At 45.1% G+C, this 19,135-nt stretch overlaps 1 protein-coding gene across 2 annotated transcripts in view; it reads left to right on the top strand.

The window, feature by feature from the left end:
* The first annotated feature begins 1,793 nt into the window (after positions 1 to 1,793).
* The window catches only part of scfd2 (sec1 family domain containing 2), a 59,362-nt gene continuing 42,020 nt past the window's right edge, over positions 1,794 to 19,135 (top strand). The window contains exons 1-4 of one of the 2 annotated variants that reach the window (XM_029828013.1): positions 1,794 to 2,731; positions 3,425 to 3,593; positions 9,288 to 9,415; positions 12,825 to 13,000. In XM_029828013.1, the coding sequence (XP_029683873.1) occupies positions 1,918 to 2,731; positions 3,425 to 3,593; positions 9,288 to 9,415; positions 12,825 to 13,000 (1,287 nt within the window). In that variant the 5' untranslated portion in view covers positions 1,794 to 1,917. The remainder of the gene's footprint in view (positions 2,732 to 3,424; positions 3,594 to 9,287; positions 9,416 to 12,824; positions 13,001 to 19,135) is intronic. The other variant, XM_003973930.3, reaches the window with a different exon arrangement.

The following is a 19,135-nucleotide window of genomic DNA, read 5'->3' as shown; positions in this document are numbered from 1 at the left end:
CTTGTATATACATTAGGCATTGTACATACTACTGCAGTAAAATGACCAAAGAAGCGTGGATAAATTGAAGGCAATATTGTAATTATTCTACGCTATACCAGTGATTTCCAGAATTTGGCATATGTGTGCATTCTACCCTCAGGATTTCTCATTTCATCACACATAACAGATGAACATTAGTCTGTGTTGATCTCAGTGTTTTTCAGATCCTTAGCCAGTGCAGCCCTTATATGCTGAGCACATCATCGGAACAGATGGCACCAGCCTGATAGTTGATGTGTCACCAGAAAATAAAATGAAAAAAAAATTGAAATAAAAAAAAGCTCAGCTGCCAACATCTCAAGGTTGAGGGCAGGGTTTACAGCGAAGCCAAGGCATTCCAACTGCTCTGTAAGCTGCTTCAGGTCTCTTGACTGATGCTTTTCCTGTGTAAAGTGTGCCCCTCCTGGAGGTGTGTGGAATAAAAACTTACTTTTAGTCAGCTTTTGAATATTCTCCTATCATGAAGAATCCATTCAGTTTTTGCCTTGGATTAATCAAAACTGTTTATTTGCCCGCTAATGACATCAAAACCAAAGTAGTCTGCAGATATAACAGAAAACAATTTGGTGTTTACGAACTTATCAACTTCTAATATGATTAGCAGCCCCCCACAGCTGTTCATTTGCATTCATATTTGAATATTAACATAATGTCCCTGATATGTAATGTATTTATAAATTTGATTCCTCAGCACCTTTGACCAATTTGCATTCACATATTCACACTTCCATTTACACGTGGTGGAAGACTCCACATCACAAGCTGCCACCTGTTCAGCACCAGAGGAATGGGTACAATATGGAGACATTTGGGTTTGGATGGCTCCTGGAGAGTTTGACATATGGACCGCAGAGGATCGAATTATACCCTTCAAATTGTTGGAGCACCCACTCTGTATGATTCACAGCCACCCGGAAGACCCTAAAATATATACATAATTGAAAAAGCACTGGGGGTATATTCCAACTGATGTGGGCTGCAGATGCACTTTTATATCATATTTGACTGTTGAACAGAGACGACTGAAGATGGCTAGTGGAGAGAGTGCCACCCTCTAGCTGCATGAATGCAGTGATATGATTGATGCATAATTACACATCTTCATTAATTGTTAAATTACATCAAAACATAAAGATATGAATTCATGCTCGATGTCCCAACAGCTTGCTTGAGAGGTGAGATAGACGTCATTTCTACTGAGAACCAAATGAGGGTGCAGCTTAGGTCTACTCAATTATTACAGCTCTAGTTGTAATAAATAAATAATATACAAATACAAAACTGTGTTACTTGTAAAAGAACTCCCTGAACTGACAATTCCCCATACAGTGCAATCAGGAGAGACAGATGTAAGGAGAACATCTTAAATTTATTAATAATTTTTAAAAAGCTCAAGTTCACAGTTTACCATTTGAAATAGCAGAACAATAGGAAGAAAAAAAAGAATAAAACTACAAAGACAACTTTAGTAAATAAGAAAACAGGGACTTTTTTCTCAGACCTTTAGTTGATACATATAAGAAAAGGGAAGAAATTGGATTATTTTGTCAAGGAACGGAGCTTTATCTGTTCGCTAAAAGCAAATTAAAAATGCTTGTCATTAGTAAAAAATCACACGTTTTTCGCATAGTTCATAATTCTATTATTATTTTTTGTATATATAAGATCCACTTCTGTCAAACATGAAATAAAAAACCTCCGCTGTAACTCGACGGAGTGGCGGCGAGTGGGTCTCTTTGACGTCATTATTATGCGCCGTTGCCACGTCACCATTGAGAGACTCGCGTGTTTGTTTTGCTTCTGAAGCTGCTTCAACTGACGCTTCTCATGCGTGTTTAATTTCCATACATTCATTTAAGGGTGTCAATCAGAAGAATGCCTATGACCGAGGATTTTCTACGCTTTCCTCACCAAATGTGGGAGAAGGTGCTGTCGAAGGTGAAGAAAGCTGTTGTTTTCATGGACAGCAGGTGTGCAGAGGCTCTCCATTGGAGCGGAGGTGCTGCACTCTTACTGGAAGCCGGAGCCAGGAACCTAAAAGAGTTTTCAAGTTTTGAAGCCTGCGCCGAGAACGAACCGAAAGCTGTGTTTGTGGTGAGCACGTTGTTGAAGGGCAGAACTATCGACGTCATTAAAGACATCATATCGCTCAGCCACTTCCAGTATTGCGTCGTCATCACCACGGTCGCACACTCGGTGCACCTGGTTGCCAACAATGTGACGACAGAAATGGAAGGGAACCCCGTGTTTGAGCAGTTCGAGGAGAAGCTTTGCGAGTGGATGGGAAACATGAACTACACCGCTGAAGTCATGCATGTACCCGCAGTCTTTGCCCCTGTGTCCCAGCAGCTCCTCCTGACACCGGCGTTTGCGCACCTGTTTCCCTTACTGTTCCCTGACCTGGAGGCAATAAACACAAAACGTCCAGAGAAGAAAAGGTTCGGGAGCCTTGTTGACATGGACATGAACAGTCTCCCTGTCGAATTGCAGCTCGAAATCAAATCTTTGGCTGCAGTTCTCAACGCAATGTTTGAAGCTACAGGCACCAGGGAGGAGAGTTTTGCTGTGGGTCCCATGAGTCGCATCATTGCAGGAGAGCTGGCCGGTCACCCTCAAGCTAAAAACCGTAGAAAGACTGCACCTAACAAAGCATCGATCATTTTTGTGGATCGAACAATGGATCTTACAGGTTGACTTGCAGATCTTTTGATATCACGCACCACATGTATTAGGCTGGGCAATGCAAATCATCGATTTAATAATAAACAGTGGATCTTGCTCCTCTTAAGTAATGAAGCCCACATACGTGAAGGCAATGCATTTATGGATTATCAAAACCTTTTGGTTTTATTGCTTTGTCTTCATGATTTTGGGGGAGTATTATTTGATTTCTTAACTGGAATTGTTCTGCAGTCATAATGAGGGATGTATTGTTCCATTATCAATACAAACCAAGTGGCATCATTAAATGAATTGGCGGCCATAAAAACAGGCAAATCTTTATATGTGACATTGTATTTAATGATGCTCGTCATCTGAGATAGTTTTGAAATTGTGCACTAATGCTGCTGTACAAACTTTCCCTTTTTTTCTTCACAAGGCAACAAAATGAAAGGATAATTCATTCAGATGCACTAAAACACGCAGGTTATTACAACACTAATAGGAGGTCCAGAGTGTGTATTGGCTGATAGAGATCTGTGCCAGAGCTACACTGGAGCATCCCTGACCATGAACCTATTATCACATTCAGTACTCATCCTTGGAACTATAGTAATCTGGAGTAAATAGGCCCGTAAATGTGCTCAGCTATGAAACCCTTTCAATGGCAGCTGCTCCTACATTCTTGTTTTTACCATTTTCCATTTTTTGAACATCCCAGGTGCTGTAGGTCACCATGGCGACAACCTGGTGGAGAAAATTTTAACAGTCCTCGAACCTTTACCGGGTCATGTGACAGACATCCAGGTGGACATGCTGGAGCTCACCAGTCTGCAGCGAACCCCTCACTCCACCAACATCCTGGCCCCTGGCTGTCTCGCACAGACCCAGTAAGTATCTCTTTAAATATTATCATTATTCTAAGTACCACTCAAACGTTAGTTGCTTTATTTTTAGTTGTACTGTAAATAATAGCTCACAAAAACATTCATACTTCTTATAGTTGAAATGATCAATCTAAATGAGACTATTATTGGTTTTAACCTGTTAATCTTGTCTAAGTTAAATATATGATATGTGTTCATGTTCTGATTTTTTCCCTTTTCAAAATGAATTCATCATCTTGATGTTCACCCCTCCATGAATTATATAAGCTGTCTCGACTGAGTTCTTGGAGTTCATGTTCATTTTAAGAATGGCTTTATATTACACAGTTTACATTTATACACCTTTCTGATTTGGTCAAATACACATGTGCAAGAGACCATGTCCCCAGCCCACGGCTGACGCCTGCTCCCTGTTGCACATGACCAGCATTTGTTGCCAGCTACTCAGTGAAGCTTGCCTCCCAACTTGGCTGAACGGAGGCACGTGTTGGGTACCTGCGGTGGGGCTGTTGTGCATGGCAGGGATTACTCCTACATCATGTGTTCCACTCCTACTGGAGCCTTTCATGTGGCTGCAGGAAGAAAAGTCTTTGGTTGGCGCGGTCATGCAGTGCGTCTGGACACGTCGAAGAACGGACTTGCACAAACACCGAGTGGGGACTGTTGTGATATGGGTCGGAGCTTCTGCTGTAATGGAATCACTCTTAGACCTCGTGACAGTCATCGTGTGCACTTTAGCAGATAGCTTGAGCACAGCAGGGGCAGCTTGCACCCACCCTCAAATTCATGGCTCATGTCCGGGGTGAACGCCAGCCTGATGTGTCCAGAAAAGCATGTACCAGGATAATCATGGGAAACTGCAAAGGCTGGATCAGCAACTCAGCAGAAGGTGTTTGTGGCCTGGCACACACCTTCAGCTCAGTTGTTCAGACGGCCAACCCTGATCAGTTCCTACAGGCCATGGACACAACGAGGCAGAGAGAGGAGCGTGGCAGACAGTATTGTGCAGTGCTGTGGGGGATGTGCCTGATCACAACCAGCAGGATCAGCAGGAGGGTTATTGCCTGTGCAGTCTCCAGAGCAGATGGCCCTGTTGAGCCTTATCACAGATGTTTTGGTGATTGAAGTGCTGCCTGGGCATGACAAGAAAGAAATACAGAGGTTTTTGCTTAGCTTAACTGCCGTAAAGTGTATGCTTATCACAAGCAGAGATTGTTGAAAACACTAAATGTTTAAGATGGGCTCTGAAAATGGATATTTTTAGATGTAGGCCGCTCTTAAACATCCCTTCTCCCCGATAGTAAAGCACATGTTCTTGACGGGAAAAGAGAACATTGTTGGACCCCTCTGGCTCTGCGGTTTGATAGTCTATATAAGTTTCCTGCATCTGTATGTTTATACACCTTGATGCATTGGGCTATTTTTAACTGGGACCAATGTGTTTACATTGGTCCTGCTAAGTTGACCACCTCAAGCCTTTCAAATAATTGGTGTTGGCATCATTTTGCCTTTTGTAGTGCGTTTCCCTCTGTAAATGCAGGATATTATTATACAAGTATATTAGTGTCTTAAACATTCTGTGGGTGGTTGTTGATTCTAGGCCCCGCTCTTGCTGTGCAATTACCGCAGTATTGTCTCTCATAACTCTGTGTGAATTTTCCTGATCCTGCAACATCACTTTTACTCTGTGGTTCCAGTAGTCATGCCAGGGTGAAAGTATACACCCACACACACACACACACATACTGCCGGTGCTGTTTTTGTTTCTCTATTCCTGTATTTTGGGATCCCTGTTCAGTTTTATGTCGCATCAGGATGCAGAGTTTGCTGTAGTAAAGCATAGCAGGCGGGTCCTTTCTGCGCCTGAGTGCGTGTTTGTGGTCAGCTAGCTTCCAGAAAGCTGCTGTGCTTGACTGCTTAGACCTTGTGATCCTGAGTAGGACATATTGTAAGAACCACACTGGCAGAGGGCACCAATTTTCTTCCAGCCAGGGCCTGAACCCTGTACCCTTGTCAACCGGCCGCCTCCGACCTTGATCATGCGGTGGGAGTGTGCACATGTGGGCAAAACTGAGTGCGGGTGGCCAAGGTGCTCTTGGGCCTGTCTCAGGAGCTGCTGACCGAGTGCCAGATAGGGTAACGGACCGCACCCTGCCCCGAGAAAACACAGCAAGGCTGCCATCTCCTTAAATCTGCCGCAGCTCCTGCAAGTGTACCACCAGGAGGGAGGGAAAATACCCAGCTCTGTTCCCATTTGGGAAATATGAGCTGGAAAGAAAAGCCGTGCATGGTTATTTGAGTGCTGGCTGCATGGGAAAAGTAACAGAATAAAAGCATAGATAGTGGAATGTGGAGACAGACACATGACAGACATCTAACCACAGCTCACCCTGTTTTTACACCACCAAGAATAAAGAACATCTCTGAAATCCCGCCACATTCAATCCCTGGCAGTTCCTTCTAGTGTGTTGATTGTTTTACGGTGCTATACTTGTTGTGAGGCCTTTTAAATGACCATGATTCATAGGCTTGCGAAAGCTGTCTGCTTAGGGGTTTGAATGAGTTTACACTTAACCTTGTATTGATTATGTTTTAGGGATCGCAGCTTTTGAGCACAAATGTTAACTGAATATTGATTTTGGTGCAACATCTGAATTCTTGTAGCATGTAGCTGAAACATCATTCTTCTTTTTGTTGCACATCCAACATGGCGGAGCCAGTAACAAACAGAAGCATTTGAATTTCAATGCTTTGACAGGATTTTCACTTTTTATCCTTCTGTCTGTTTGCTTGATGCAGCTGGATTTTATTATGGGGCCAAGAAGGGGCCAAGGATAATCAAACAAATTTGAAAGTTATAGCACGGCCTTTTGGGGACTTTCAGGCATGTGGGTGCTGTGCTTGTCTGACTCTTTTTGTAAGTCTGGTTTACAGACAATGTCTGATGAGATGTGTGTGTGGAGTCATTGATTAAACTTCTCGTAGGTCCATTTGAGTGAATCTAATTGTTGTGTAGAACTTTCTTCCCTTCTCATGCCGAGTTTCCCTCCCTTGTTTTTCCCTCATAAATCCACAAATCTTCTCAGTCCAGCGTTCTCTCCTTCTCTCCCAATCATGTACATGAAACTGTTTACAGGAAGCCAACAGAACATTTTGCCCCATGAAAGAAAACATTCCATTAATTAATTCGCCTAAGAATCGGCCCGACCTTGCACAATTTGTACAGAGTAGATTTGTTACACGTTGGAACACGCTCAGATTGTCTGAATCATCTGGACTTGGGAGTAGATCCCCGTGTGAAATACACTTCATGGCTCATCTCACAGAAGAAGTGAACATAAAATTTATTAAGTAACGAACACGCGGATCTTTCTTCAAAAACAAGATATTGTTCTTAAGGGGATTCGGAGTCAAAATTAAACGGCATTTTAATTGGTCTTCCATTGATTGACACTTCCTGCTCCTTCATCATGAGTGAAAGTGTTTGACGGACTGTAATTGAGGCCCACTGCCACAGATTGCTCTAACCAGAGGCAAAGTGTAGTTTGATCGCGTCAAAACAAAAAGATAAAATCTTCTAACTAGTGTTTTGCAGAAGTTCCTAACTCCTATTTCTCTGGAAAGGATCCTGTTCATCCTGCTAGACTAGAGGGAAGTCAGACAAATGTGTTCGCGAACCCCTCTTGTGTCCTTAAAACATTTAATTGGCTATTCAAATGTGGCATGACTCGGCTCTGACTCAGGAAATAAACTTACTTTTGTAGGGTCGATTTCTTCGTTTCCAACAGGCAGAATAATGAAATAATCACTGATGTGGCTGAGCACTCATACACGCATCTGCGAGGGTCACAGGTCGGGGAATAAATTACCGGAACCCTGAGTCAGAGCAGTTAAGGTCATTCTTCAGTGCTGCATCACACTCTTCCAGGAACACTATCCCCCTCCTCAACCCTCCTCGTTCACAAGTCTTGTGCAAGATCTTTTGCATCATTTTTAATCACACCATGTTTTTCAGTGAGTTACACACATGTTTCTGTAGTGTATTTACATTATAATACATAACACATTTCACAAAATATGGAGACCACTAGGGACTAATCAGTGCAACAGCGCCCCCTTTAGTCCATAGTTGGAACATCATGTTGCACAGACAGAGCCACTCTGTAGTTAAACTTTTCAGAGGGCTTAGCCCCCCTCCCCACTCTGAACCCCCATAGTAAAGCAGTTACTCAACATGGTTCTCTGCTGGTTATGGAGCCTGTCTCACACCCTGCCAACACAAACCCCCACCCCTTGAACCCCCCATGTCCTTCTCCGTCTGACAAAATGGCCCTAGGAAAGCACTGGGGGAGTGGGCCAGCGGGGGGAAGGGGTGTGACTGGCGGAGGTGGGCAGGAGGCCAAATTAGAACCATATTTCATGGACACTTTATCGAAACGATCCCGTCTTCCAGGAATACAGATGGACGCAAACATAAACACATGCGTGAACACACACAGCGGTTGACATTAGGCTCGGTCACGCCGTTGGTATTTCAACCATGACAAATATGTGGGACTTCATAAATTTTGTAACAGTACACTTAATGATTCTTTCCAGAAAAATAACATATCATGACTCTACTTCACCAATAAACACAAGCTGAAATCCCAGGGAAGCACACTCGCAAATACAGAAGAATTACTCTTTGTCTTCTGCTGTGTCAGGTTTTTTTGTGGTTTTCTGTGTCATTTGCCCTGAGTCGAGTCTTTGCCAGTCTTTGTGTTTGGCTGTAGGGTGAAGATGGCGGCCGCCGCAGCGTCAGTCGGGGTCTGGAACAGATTACATATGATATTAAGCACATGGCAGCAGTTAGAAAGAGAGAAGGCGAGAGACCAAAAAAAGGTGTTTTTTTTAAAATGAGAAAGAAAAGAAAAACAGAGCGGGTTCATCCAGGATTCCCCCCCCCCCTTTTCTCTTCATGTTCAGCCACTTTTCTTTTCTCTTTGTCTTTCCCGGGTTTTGGGCTCAGCCCTGCGAGTGCAGGGACGGATCAAGTCCACTCATGTCAGTCCAACTGTCAAACACACAAACAGAGATGTTTGCCGCTCGTCCCCTTTCATCCAGCCAACAAAACGCCTGTGCCTATTTAACAGAGCCATCTGAGAGGAGAACAGTGGAGGGAGAAATCAAAAACATGCTTATATGTATGCACAAAAAGCCATTCTAGAAGGTAAAAACCTTCCCAGTGGTGCTCTTTTATATCTTTAATGGAAATACTTGAAGCTCTTTACCGTAATAGAGCAGATGCTAACAGTCTTGCACACATGCCTTGTCCTCAGCCTCACATTAGAGATGTGGATCAATGTTTCACAACGCTGACGCTAATGAAACACGTGGGCAGATACGTTATCTGCAGGCTGTTTTTAACTGATATAATGATTGCACCCAGCAGCTGGAGGTGGACTTGGAACATTCCTGATGATTCTTTCTCTAAACTTCAGCCTTTTCCTGAGTGGTCTCACGGGGGAGTCACCGCTCCCTGGCCAGCAGGCCCTCTGTCGCTGCGACGAGCGCTCAATCACGTCCGTGTCGCCGTTCCGCGTTTACCCTCTCAGCAGGCTCGGTGGCACGTCGCTGAAAAATGGCTACATAACCTCCTGTTTATTTGACTCTCCCAGCTAACAAAATGATGTGCGTGATTGTTATACCTACCAGGTCACCGGCGGCACAGGCCCTCTGGGAGACCATGCTGACCAGTAAACATAAAGAGGGGGTGATGGAGGTACGCCGGCATCTCGTGGAGGCAGCCAGCAAGGAGAAGCTGCCAATCAAGATGGGCCTTGGTAAGAAACGGCAGGGAACTGATGACACGTGTCTTTTTTAATACACAAAAAAAGCAACAAAAACCCCCACAGATTTACCAAAAATACACAAGGAAATTTTCCCCAGTAGATTTAAACAGCCTCGGTGAAGCAAAGGGCTGCAGCATTTCACAACGGAACCATAGCGCCTCCTATCGGCCGTTATTTTTCCTTTGCCATGTGTTTGCCCCTGTGTCCACAGAGGAAATCTGAACCACATGTTGGCTGTGTGACACACATAAATACACACACACACATGCACAGACGCAAAACACGCACGCAGAAAGCCTTTGTCTGCTAATAAAGCGAAATCGGGGGGCCATGAAGGATAAAAATATGTGTAGGCATGCACAAATAAAGTCAGTACATGCTCTAAAACACACTGTGTTTGCCTTTAACCCTTTGCTTCACCCGCATGGTTAATGCATGCAACTACCACCCACACACACACACACGCATTCTTGCACAGCTTTTACACATATGAAAAAGGTTGGAGACATGGGCGGAGCCATGTTGTCCCTTAGCTCCTATAATCTGCGAGGTAAAGACAGTTTTCTCTCTCTTAACAACAAGGTTGTAATATGTTGGAGGTCACGCAAACACTTGGGGACACACACACACCACAGCATCTGCTCACACATGGTTTCCTTTCACACATCGGTGCTAAACAGCAGTCCTAATTCTGGATCGCCGTGACATGATTTGGTTTTCTAAACATGCCACTGAGAGTTCAGGCTGCACTGCAGAACCATGGAGACAAAGAGAACGTAAACGTGAGAGAGCAGGAAGAGGCCACAGCGCCGAGGGTTCTGTTGATTTGTGTATTTTCTGACAGGGAATGAGAGAAACGATGGTGAGAAGGGCTCAGTCTCAGACCCCTCACACACTGAACCTTTATACCCAACTGGCAGATGACCAGATTCTATGAAGCCCCTTGAGCTCCCAGCACACCCCCACAAAGTTCCCATTCTGCCCACCAGCACCCCCAGCAGCGTTTCTCACCCCACTGCGCTCCGCTCATGTGAGCCCGAGCAAAACCTTGTAACACCAAACGCTTAGAAATAATACGCATGTTCGCTCCCAGATCCCACTCGCTCACCGGGAGAGAGTATTTTTCCGCTTGCACCCCAACAAATTCTCGCTGTGGTAGGTTCGTGCTGATGAGTAGAGAAAATAGCGGATCGGGCTCTTCAAGGCCCAGCAGTCTCACGTACACACCGCTTGGTGTCTTTTCATCTCCAGAGGAAAAGATCATCCAGAGAGCGAGGAGAGAAAATAAGAGAAAGAATCCAGTTCTCGGTGTTACGCCTCAACTTTCGGTGGGAAGATTTTGTGTGTGTGCTGATGTTTTCCTTTAGCAGGAGTTACGTAGTCAGATTCCATCATTTTCCATCTGTTTTAAACGCTTTTGCGTGAATTTACTTAACAAATAACTTAAAAATGTGTACGGGTGGAAGGTAATGACTTGGTGATTACTTTTGACATTCAAAGTCAAATTTCAGTGAGATTTAACCTCACCAGGAAATGAAATGTGCTGTTATCCCAGAGCCTGGAATCCTGAGAGGGGCCCCAAAGTGCATCCACAAATAAAAGACAAGAGGCTTTTTCTCCTCTTGGACTGCATAAATAAAATCCTGCGGCCTTCCTGTGTCCCTTGTCTCGGCTGAATTTCTTATGAGACCGTCCAGCTGCTGAGGCTGACGTCACACTTCTGAAGAACCCTGCACACCTAAAAATCATCTATTGAAAGGGCTAAATCTCTGCTGGTCCCTGTGCTTTTTTTTGAAGAATTGTTCTGCTTCTTTGATCGTGGCTGAGGCACAATTGGCTCTTCAGGGGGAACCAGGTACCATGTAAAACCTCATTGTAGCACTGGAAAGAAAATTTGATTCAATTTATTGAATCCCCTGCATTCAGTGTAGACAATGAAGGGAGGTAAGGGTCCCGAGGAGCACAGCAGACACGCTTAACGACAGCCCTGCAAAGAGAATCGATCCGTTACTAAGGTTTCTAGAAATATCTGGTTTATGCCAAAGCCCAGCGTTGCAACGGCCCATCTCCCTCAGTGTCCTTTTGCATCTGGGAACAAGATGCTTGAGGAGTCACAGGGCTGTTTAAGCGAAGTTAAGCAGCACAGATAACAGTTAAGGTTCAGCCAGTGCTGTTGGATTGATAGTGTAATGCAGAGCAGACCTTTCTATGGATTTAGTGTGCCAAGAACTTGTTCTGCGTCCCCTCCTTGTTCTCACTCACTCTCATATGATCCAACTGAGGTAGAAAAACCCATTTTATTTCTTTTTATTTTTTTTGCTGTGTCTTTTTGCCCATTCTTGGGAAAGTTTGCACTTGGCTTTGCTTTGAGTGCCGGGGGTTTTATAGCTGGACACCTTCACAATGCAGCTTTTCAATATTTTAGAAAATGTCTGTGGTGAACGATATTCTTTTTTTGTGGACTTTGCTTCCTAAGAGGCAGGTTTAAAAGAATCCGATTCACTGTCAGGGTCACTTCTCAGCTGGTTTTAAGCCACCTTGGATATTTGCTCCATTTATCCTTGAATTTATTCCCCCAGTGAATAGATCAAGGTCAGAAAACTGTAGTTTCTATATTACTTCACCACCTATTTTCCTATATCTGCATCCAGTATTTTTTAGCATTGGGCTCCAGGTTTGCATTCGGCCTTTCTGTTTCTCTTCTAGTCGTGTGTTTGGCCCCCGCTAAAGAAAACACTGGCCGAGTAGTCACACAGGAAATACTCCCACATCTGGTGCTGGTTCTGAGCATCAACATGAAGAAGTAGGCTTAATGGGGAGTTAATGTGTGCCCCCTCTCAATCCCAGCCTCTCGTACCTCAAGGCCACGCTGCACACCCCCTGTCTGTGCCCTGACACCCTGCATGCTGCTCTTCTACAGGAATCTTTGCAAGAAGCGCAGCCGCAAGGGGTTTGGAATAATAAATCATAGAAAACTGCTGAATTTCCCCAAACTATTTCTGTTTCCTCTGTCCACTGGTGTGCTAAAGCTCAAAGGTGAAAACCTGCTCCAAGAACTGCTTTTATTGTAGTTTTGCTGAGAAGTGCTAATAAAGGTTGGTCAAATTTAACCGTTTACAGTTGGCTGTAATGATAAAAGTACTCTAGTTTTCTAGAGCAATGAGCTCTTGCAGCATCATAAACAGACCAAATAATGAAAATCCTAAATTGTTGCATCCTCACTGTCACATACACACTCGTGCAAACCTTATTTTATTTGTCCTTTTTCACAAATTACTGCAGTCTATGATGGAACCTCTGATGAAACTTTAATATCAACTGATGTTTTTTTTATGGCTGCCAAGTTTGTCGCCCCCCCCCAGATGACAAAATATGTGACTTTGTTTTTTCCTCTTCTCAGGCCGGGTGACCCCTGAACAGCTGCGCTCCTACGTGCAGCTGTTCCGGAGCCGACCGGGGATGCTGGAGAGTCACTGCGGGGTGCTCCAGCTCGGCCTGGCCACAGCCCAGACGCTTCGCCACCCCATCATGCCCCGCTGGGATGCCTGCCTGGCATTTGAGAGGCTGCTGCTCCAGGTCTGTACTCAACCTACACATACTCACATGAAAGGTGCTGAGACATAACAACAATCTGGTGGCTCTTCTGCTTGGAACGTGCTCAAAATGCCCACAAACCCAATTTACCACCACTTAGCTCGTTGAATTCAAATTCAAGCTGGTCTCATCAGCTAAACAAAAGCAAAGCTAATGAGGTTGCACAGGGTCTGCCATCCCATGTTAATGATTCATTTCCCTCCAGGTCTGGAAACCGAATGGCATTAACTTTAGAAAACGCACCTAAAATGGCAGGATTGTATGAAGGCTTTTGGGTGTAGCTTTGGCTACGTTTCTTTGGTGCTACGCAGAAAACCCTGCATTCATTGTGGTCGTTATTCTGATATATCTCTGCCTCCATGGAAATCATTTGTTACTGACACTCAGCAGGTAAGAGGGTTGTTTGCTTTTCTAAATGTTGGCCGGGGATCAGAAAGTTTAACTCCTTTATTAACGAGAAAATATTTTGATGCAGTAAATACTGTAGAAATACTACATTTCCATTACATTTCTAAGGAGGCTTTCCAGAGCAGAGGAGGAAGATGCGCATGTATGTACGATGTATATGAAGCATATATACAGTAGACAGTATTTGACTTTAATAAAGAGGTGCCTAGACTGAAGAACAACTTCATCATCACTGTTTTAGGCCATTACTCAGACCCATCAGCTCGCTCATATCAGTGCCGTTCTGACTCCTTACTGTTTTCACTTCATATTTCTGTATCTATAAAGCAAGCAGTAAGACAGGAGAGTACTTAGGAAGTTATTAAAGTAAATCACGGAAAACTAAAACAACCCTGCAGCAGTGTCTCATGCTAGAATAAAAATCGAAAACAACCTCATAAACCTTGGTCCTCAGCTGGGGCCACCGTTGCTTTATTAAATGTAGGAAGGAGACTTTAGGGCTTATCATTCCAGTATCTGTTCGCTTTATGGCTTCATTTGTTCTGCTCCATGCTTGTACCTGGCTCATTAAACGATGAACGTCCTCCTCTTTTGTAGTTTTGCTTTGCTTTGAGTCTGCCAGATGTTTAGGTGGCCGCAGACGTGAGCGAGTGATGCAGACTGTCGTTAATGTTGTTGCAGGATCAAAATGACGTAACACTCTTTAAGAATCAAACTCTAACAAGTCTTCCAGCCTCAGGCAGGATGTGGTGTTTTGGTGTCCGTAGTCATAACTGCCCTAAAAACACACTTTTATTGAGGTATTAAGGGAAATGAGTTGTGCGTCCTCTGTGCCCCCTCTGTTTATTTAATTTCCTTGCAAGTTTTTTCCCCCCTTTGGCTCAACACGGACAGTCAGACGTTAATTACTTTAACAAAATGGAGGGATGAAATGCCTTTCAGTGCTGCCTGGTGGTAAGTCTGTTTGCTCTGCCTGAGTGTGTGAGGGCTGCTGTGTGGTGCACCCAGACTGAGCCGGCCTCCCCAGAGCGGGCGCACACTGCGAGTTCATTCAGGCGGCTGTGGCCATGTGCTGAGGCCTTTGACTGGGCAGCAGCAAAGGACCATTGAGTTCACGTCATTCCTGTGCCCGACACTTAGACACACACTTTTATCGACGTTTGGACCCAGACTTTGCCTGAGCAACAGTATGCAGTCATACATGTGAGGTAATGTTTAGATGTGCTGCAGGGTGTAAAAGTCTGCCCTTTCTTGACTCTAATGCAGTATAACAGAGAGAGTCTTGTGGCTGTGTGGTTAATAGTATTTGAGCTGAGATGTGGTCAGATAGCCATAGTGGTTGGATTTAAGTATTAAAAAGCAGCTGAATTAATTTCCTCTTTGCTGCGACCCCATATCTGGTGCTGTCACCCTACCTGCACTTAGATCTTCCAACGTGCTCAAGCCCTGGATGTCTGGTATGTCTCTGGGTTACGGTCTGAATGGCTCAGTTTGAGAGGTTTTGGTTCAACTCCAGCCCACAGTTACAGAATGTGTACGCTTGTGCTGGACGGGGCCGGTTCAGACGAGGCAGAACTCAACAGGCTCAGCCTGTCTCCACTTCCCAGAACATCACCTCCGCACCAGCTTCCCATCAAACACCCGGCCAGAGCCTTAATGGCAGCCTAAACACGCACGCCGCTCCTGCACATCCCTCCCACGGAGATCTGAATTTGCAGCTTTTATTTTTAAATTGCAGCATTAAAGGCTAACGTTGTCTTCAAATGTGGCTCATGTTAATTAGCCACATTAGCCTGTCGCATCAGTGAGCATGGTAGTGATGACAGCAGCGCAGCAGAGAGAAGCTAACCTCTCTCACCCCAGCCTGTTGCTTTAGTCTACTGGGATTACCAGGGCATGCCTCTGCAAACATTCATGCTCCGCGTTATTACTAGTCGCGCTCAGACAGAGAGCAGCGCCGGGATTTGTGTCCTCTTCCCCCATGAGTCTTTGAAACGGCCGTCTGCAGCCCATATCTCTGCCTCTGCTGTATGTTTGGGTTTTAGTATGAAATATTGGCTATATGTCTAAATGAAAATTGACTTATGAACACAAACACTAGGTCCTCGTCCTTAATCAGCAGCTGCGGGTTAAAGGAAATGTGGAGCATTTGTTTTTCACCCCTTCACATACTCAGGAGAAGCAACATTAATGGTCCCTGTGTATTTTTTAATTGACTTGTCTGGGCTGGTTTTTCATGTTTTCAGCTTTTGGGCAACAATCCTCAGTAATCATCATGCTGTTGTTCCGTTGCTGGGCTCTTATCAGCGAATATATGGCCCGGTTGGAGCCTGGTGACCCACGTATTCCATTAACACCACCCCCCATTACAGTGTCAGCGTGTGCTTGACCTTTCACATTTATCCTTTGACTTCTTCTGAACGTATGGTGACCTGTAGAAGCTTAAACCTGCAAGTCTGTCATTTGTCAAGTGACCTCACCGTCCAACTTGTGTCCCTTTCCTGGTATCCAGGACAATCAGAAGGGACACAATCCCCATTAAACAACAGTTACATGCAACATCTGGATTGTGTCATTTCTGATAATGCAGGAGAAAAATGTTGAATAGTCCCAAATAACTTTCATCTTATCTGAGCTGCATGCCACAGATGGGAGCTTTAAGCTTGTAAATGGCCTTTCCCCAGGGTATTTAGGCTGTCCCCCGCATCCCAGACATTCTCCTTCTTCTCCACCTATCTCCCGTGTCCCTGCTGCTGGAGATTGTAACAAAAGGGCGTGAATGACTCGGGGGCACTGCCCTGAGATGTCCAGCGACTGACCTCCTCAACTTCCCTACTGTTTAACAGTCTCACATCTGGTCTGACCCGGACTGACCGTCTCCCCGTCTATCCACATATTTTAGTATCGCGGTCTCATTTATTTAGACACCAAAAGCTTCCTGAAGACCGGAGCTAAAAAGATCTGCTCAGAGGTTGGGAATCAACTCCTGACTACTTTTTAAGAAATCCCGATCTTCCTGTTGCAAATGCAGTGTTTGCACTTAATCTCTGTTATGTGATCTCCAAACATGTGCCTCATGTAACATATACATACTGCACATAGGTTGTGAGCCTCTGCGCTCCGTGTAAGTCCACTGTGTTTTGAGGCATAACAAGCCCTCTGAAAGTGGAAGAACAGTTGGCTCTATCAGAAGATTAGTTATTTACCTATCTCTTCCTTCCTGTGTTTAGTTGGAGAGGATTACAGTGGGGGAGAGCCGCAGCGGCGTTTACTCCCAGGAAGACCCAGGAATAGCCTCCCATCTCGAGCAGTGCAACAGTACGCTGAGACGGCTGTGTTTACACTTTCCTGCACTGCTCAGACCTAATGTACTATCTGTTTAATAGGCAGAGAGAGGGGCCTGTTTATAGAGAGGGACCTTTTTAACATCGGTGATGGGCTGGTAAGCCAGAGGGCAGGACCAACTCATCTCATTTCCTGTTATCATTACCCCTCGACCGATAGGTGCTTGGCTTGCTACACTCTCTGCGTCGCCTCTGCAGAAATGCTCCCGCCATCCGGCCGGCATGTTCGGGCGCCACCTACACCATCCTTCATGCGCTGCATTTTACATGTTTTTACTGAAGCTGTATGTCACCCCACTGACCTGAAACATGACATTTAAAGTGTGATTCATTTAGGCTTGTGAATGTTCTGAGTGCGTAAGAGGAGCGTAGTATGGTTAAATATGCTGGTCATGTCTAAAGGTCCTCAGAAATTAGCATTTACTCTCGAGCTTGTTGAGGACCGGATCAGAAATGCATCTGCTGCATACGTACATCTGGGAATATTATTTGCGCTGGTCTGTTTACTGCAGCCGTTTAACTGCAGTCAAAGCCTTCCACGGCATGAAGATTTTTCATGTGGTTTGGATTTCTGGATTTCATTTCTTCTGTGTTTGAGAGATTTCTGGTGGTTCTGCAAGATCCAAAAAAAAGAGGGTCTTTTAGAAACTCCATTTTTGGTGGCCAAAGAGGAAAAGAAGACAGACGGAAACACTCAATGGTTCTCGAGGATCGTCTTGGTTTTTTGGGATTCTTGCAATAAGTTGCATTGTCATCTTCCTTTTTTTTTTTCTTTTTTTTTGGGGGGGGGGAGTCGGGTAGTGGAGGGAAGCTCACAGAGCTTCTATTAACACCGTCCCTTGTGAATCAGGTCAGTGTGGCTTGCTGACTTGGCCTCTCTTGCATCGGCCTTCACTTGAGCGTGGTCCAGCTTGACACCGCAGACTGGGGGGGGGGAAATCCCACAATGCCCAGCATTCACCGTTTTATTGTTACTGGGGACGGTTTCTGAAGTAGCTGACCATGTGTGAAGATGACGGGGGTTGTAAAGACAAAACAATGACCCTGTGTCCCCCATTGAAGCTGTCCAATAGACAGCTTAACACCTCTACAGTTCTCTGACTGGAAACTCTCTTCATTATAAGGTTACTGTAAGGACCTGCATATGCAGCAATAACCAGGTGTGCCTACAAGGATGTGAGTGCAACCAGGTGTGCATGCATCCATGCATGCATGTGTATCCTTTAATCTGTTGTAACAGTGTCTCAACTTCCTGTCGTCACAAACAGGCTCTCTGTTCTCCTTCCAGAAAAGCTGCACCTCAGGACAGATTAACTATCGGCTCATTTGCCACTACCTGCTGAGCACATGCCGGAGGAGGTCACGGCCCAGAAGACATTTGCCTTTGTGTCTGTAGGTTTGATCGGAAATGGAGATGCAGAAACATTCCAGGTTCTTTGGCCGTCTTCGTTCGAGGCCTTAGGACTAGATTACAGATTTTTAGCCAGTTTGAGGATTACATTGTCATCAGTCAATTAACAGTAAGAGGTTGAGGAGGGAGAAGCGCTTCTGCTTGTAGCAGTGACAGAACTGGCATGTTTCAGCACTACAGAGGATCATGTGTCGCATCTCCGGGCCTGACGGGCTGTTGGTGAATGCCCGTCCTTGTGACTCAGCAATCTCACGCAATTCAGATTTGTGCGCTCAGTTTCCTGTTGACCTTTGTGTTATGCAATGTAGCAGAATGGTAGTGCCCCCCACTGGCCAAGGTGGGTCTGCGTTTTGGGAACCAATGAACTAGGTATGGCGGGGGAGGCCCCAGTGCCCTCAGGTCATGCAGCAAAGGTAGGACAAGAACTTCTCTTTGCTGCTGTGTGTAATTGTACCCATTTGAACCCTCATTCTGCACCTCCTCCTCCTCCCCCACCTCCCCGTTCACTCATGCCCACCATGCAGACCACCTTATTGCCCCAGGGATTCTCACAGCTGTCCAGAGGGAGCAAGACTGACCAATCGCCATGGTAACTAAGCATTTAGGGTCAAACCAGGTCAATCAGAGACAGACTCCTGCCATCCTTGCCCTGTCATTAATTACCCATCATTCCCCGGGGCATCGCTCCATGTGTAACCAAACAAGCTGGATCCAAATAGTTGAGCTGGTGTTTCTTTCATGTATTTGTGTCACTGGGTCAGTGTGCTGTCCATTCCCAGTTGACTAACTGGAGGGTCAGATTCATATGCTGTGTTGGTTCTATGATTTCTGTGGTATTGCGCAGATATTTGAATGTTAAGTGTCCTGTAGCACAAGCAGCATCTCTGCAGTTGATTTGGGGAACCGGAGCATGCAAACTGCGGTCCAGCCGGACTCGAACCCTTTTAATGTTTA

The sequence above is a fragment of the Takifugu rubripes genome, chromosome 20 (genome assembly GCF_901000725.2).
Source record: "Takifugu rubripes chromosome 20, fTakRub1.2, whole genome shotgun sequence".
Classification (NCBI taxonomy): domain Eukaryota; kingdom Metazoa; phylum Chordata; class Actinopteri; order Tetraodontiformes; family Tetraodontidae; genus Takifugu; species Takifugu rubripes.
The sequence above is the reverse complement of the archived record's forward strand: the minus strand, read 5'-3'. Positions and strand labels throughout refer to the sequence as shown.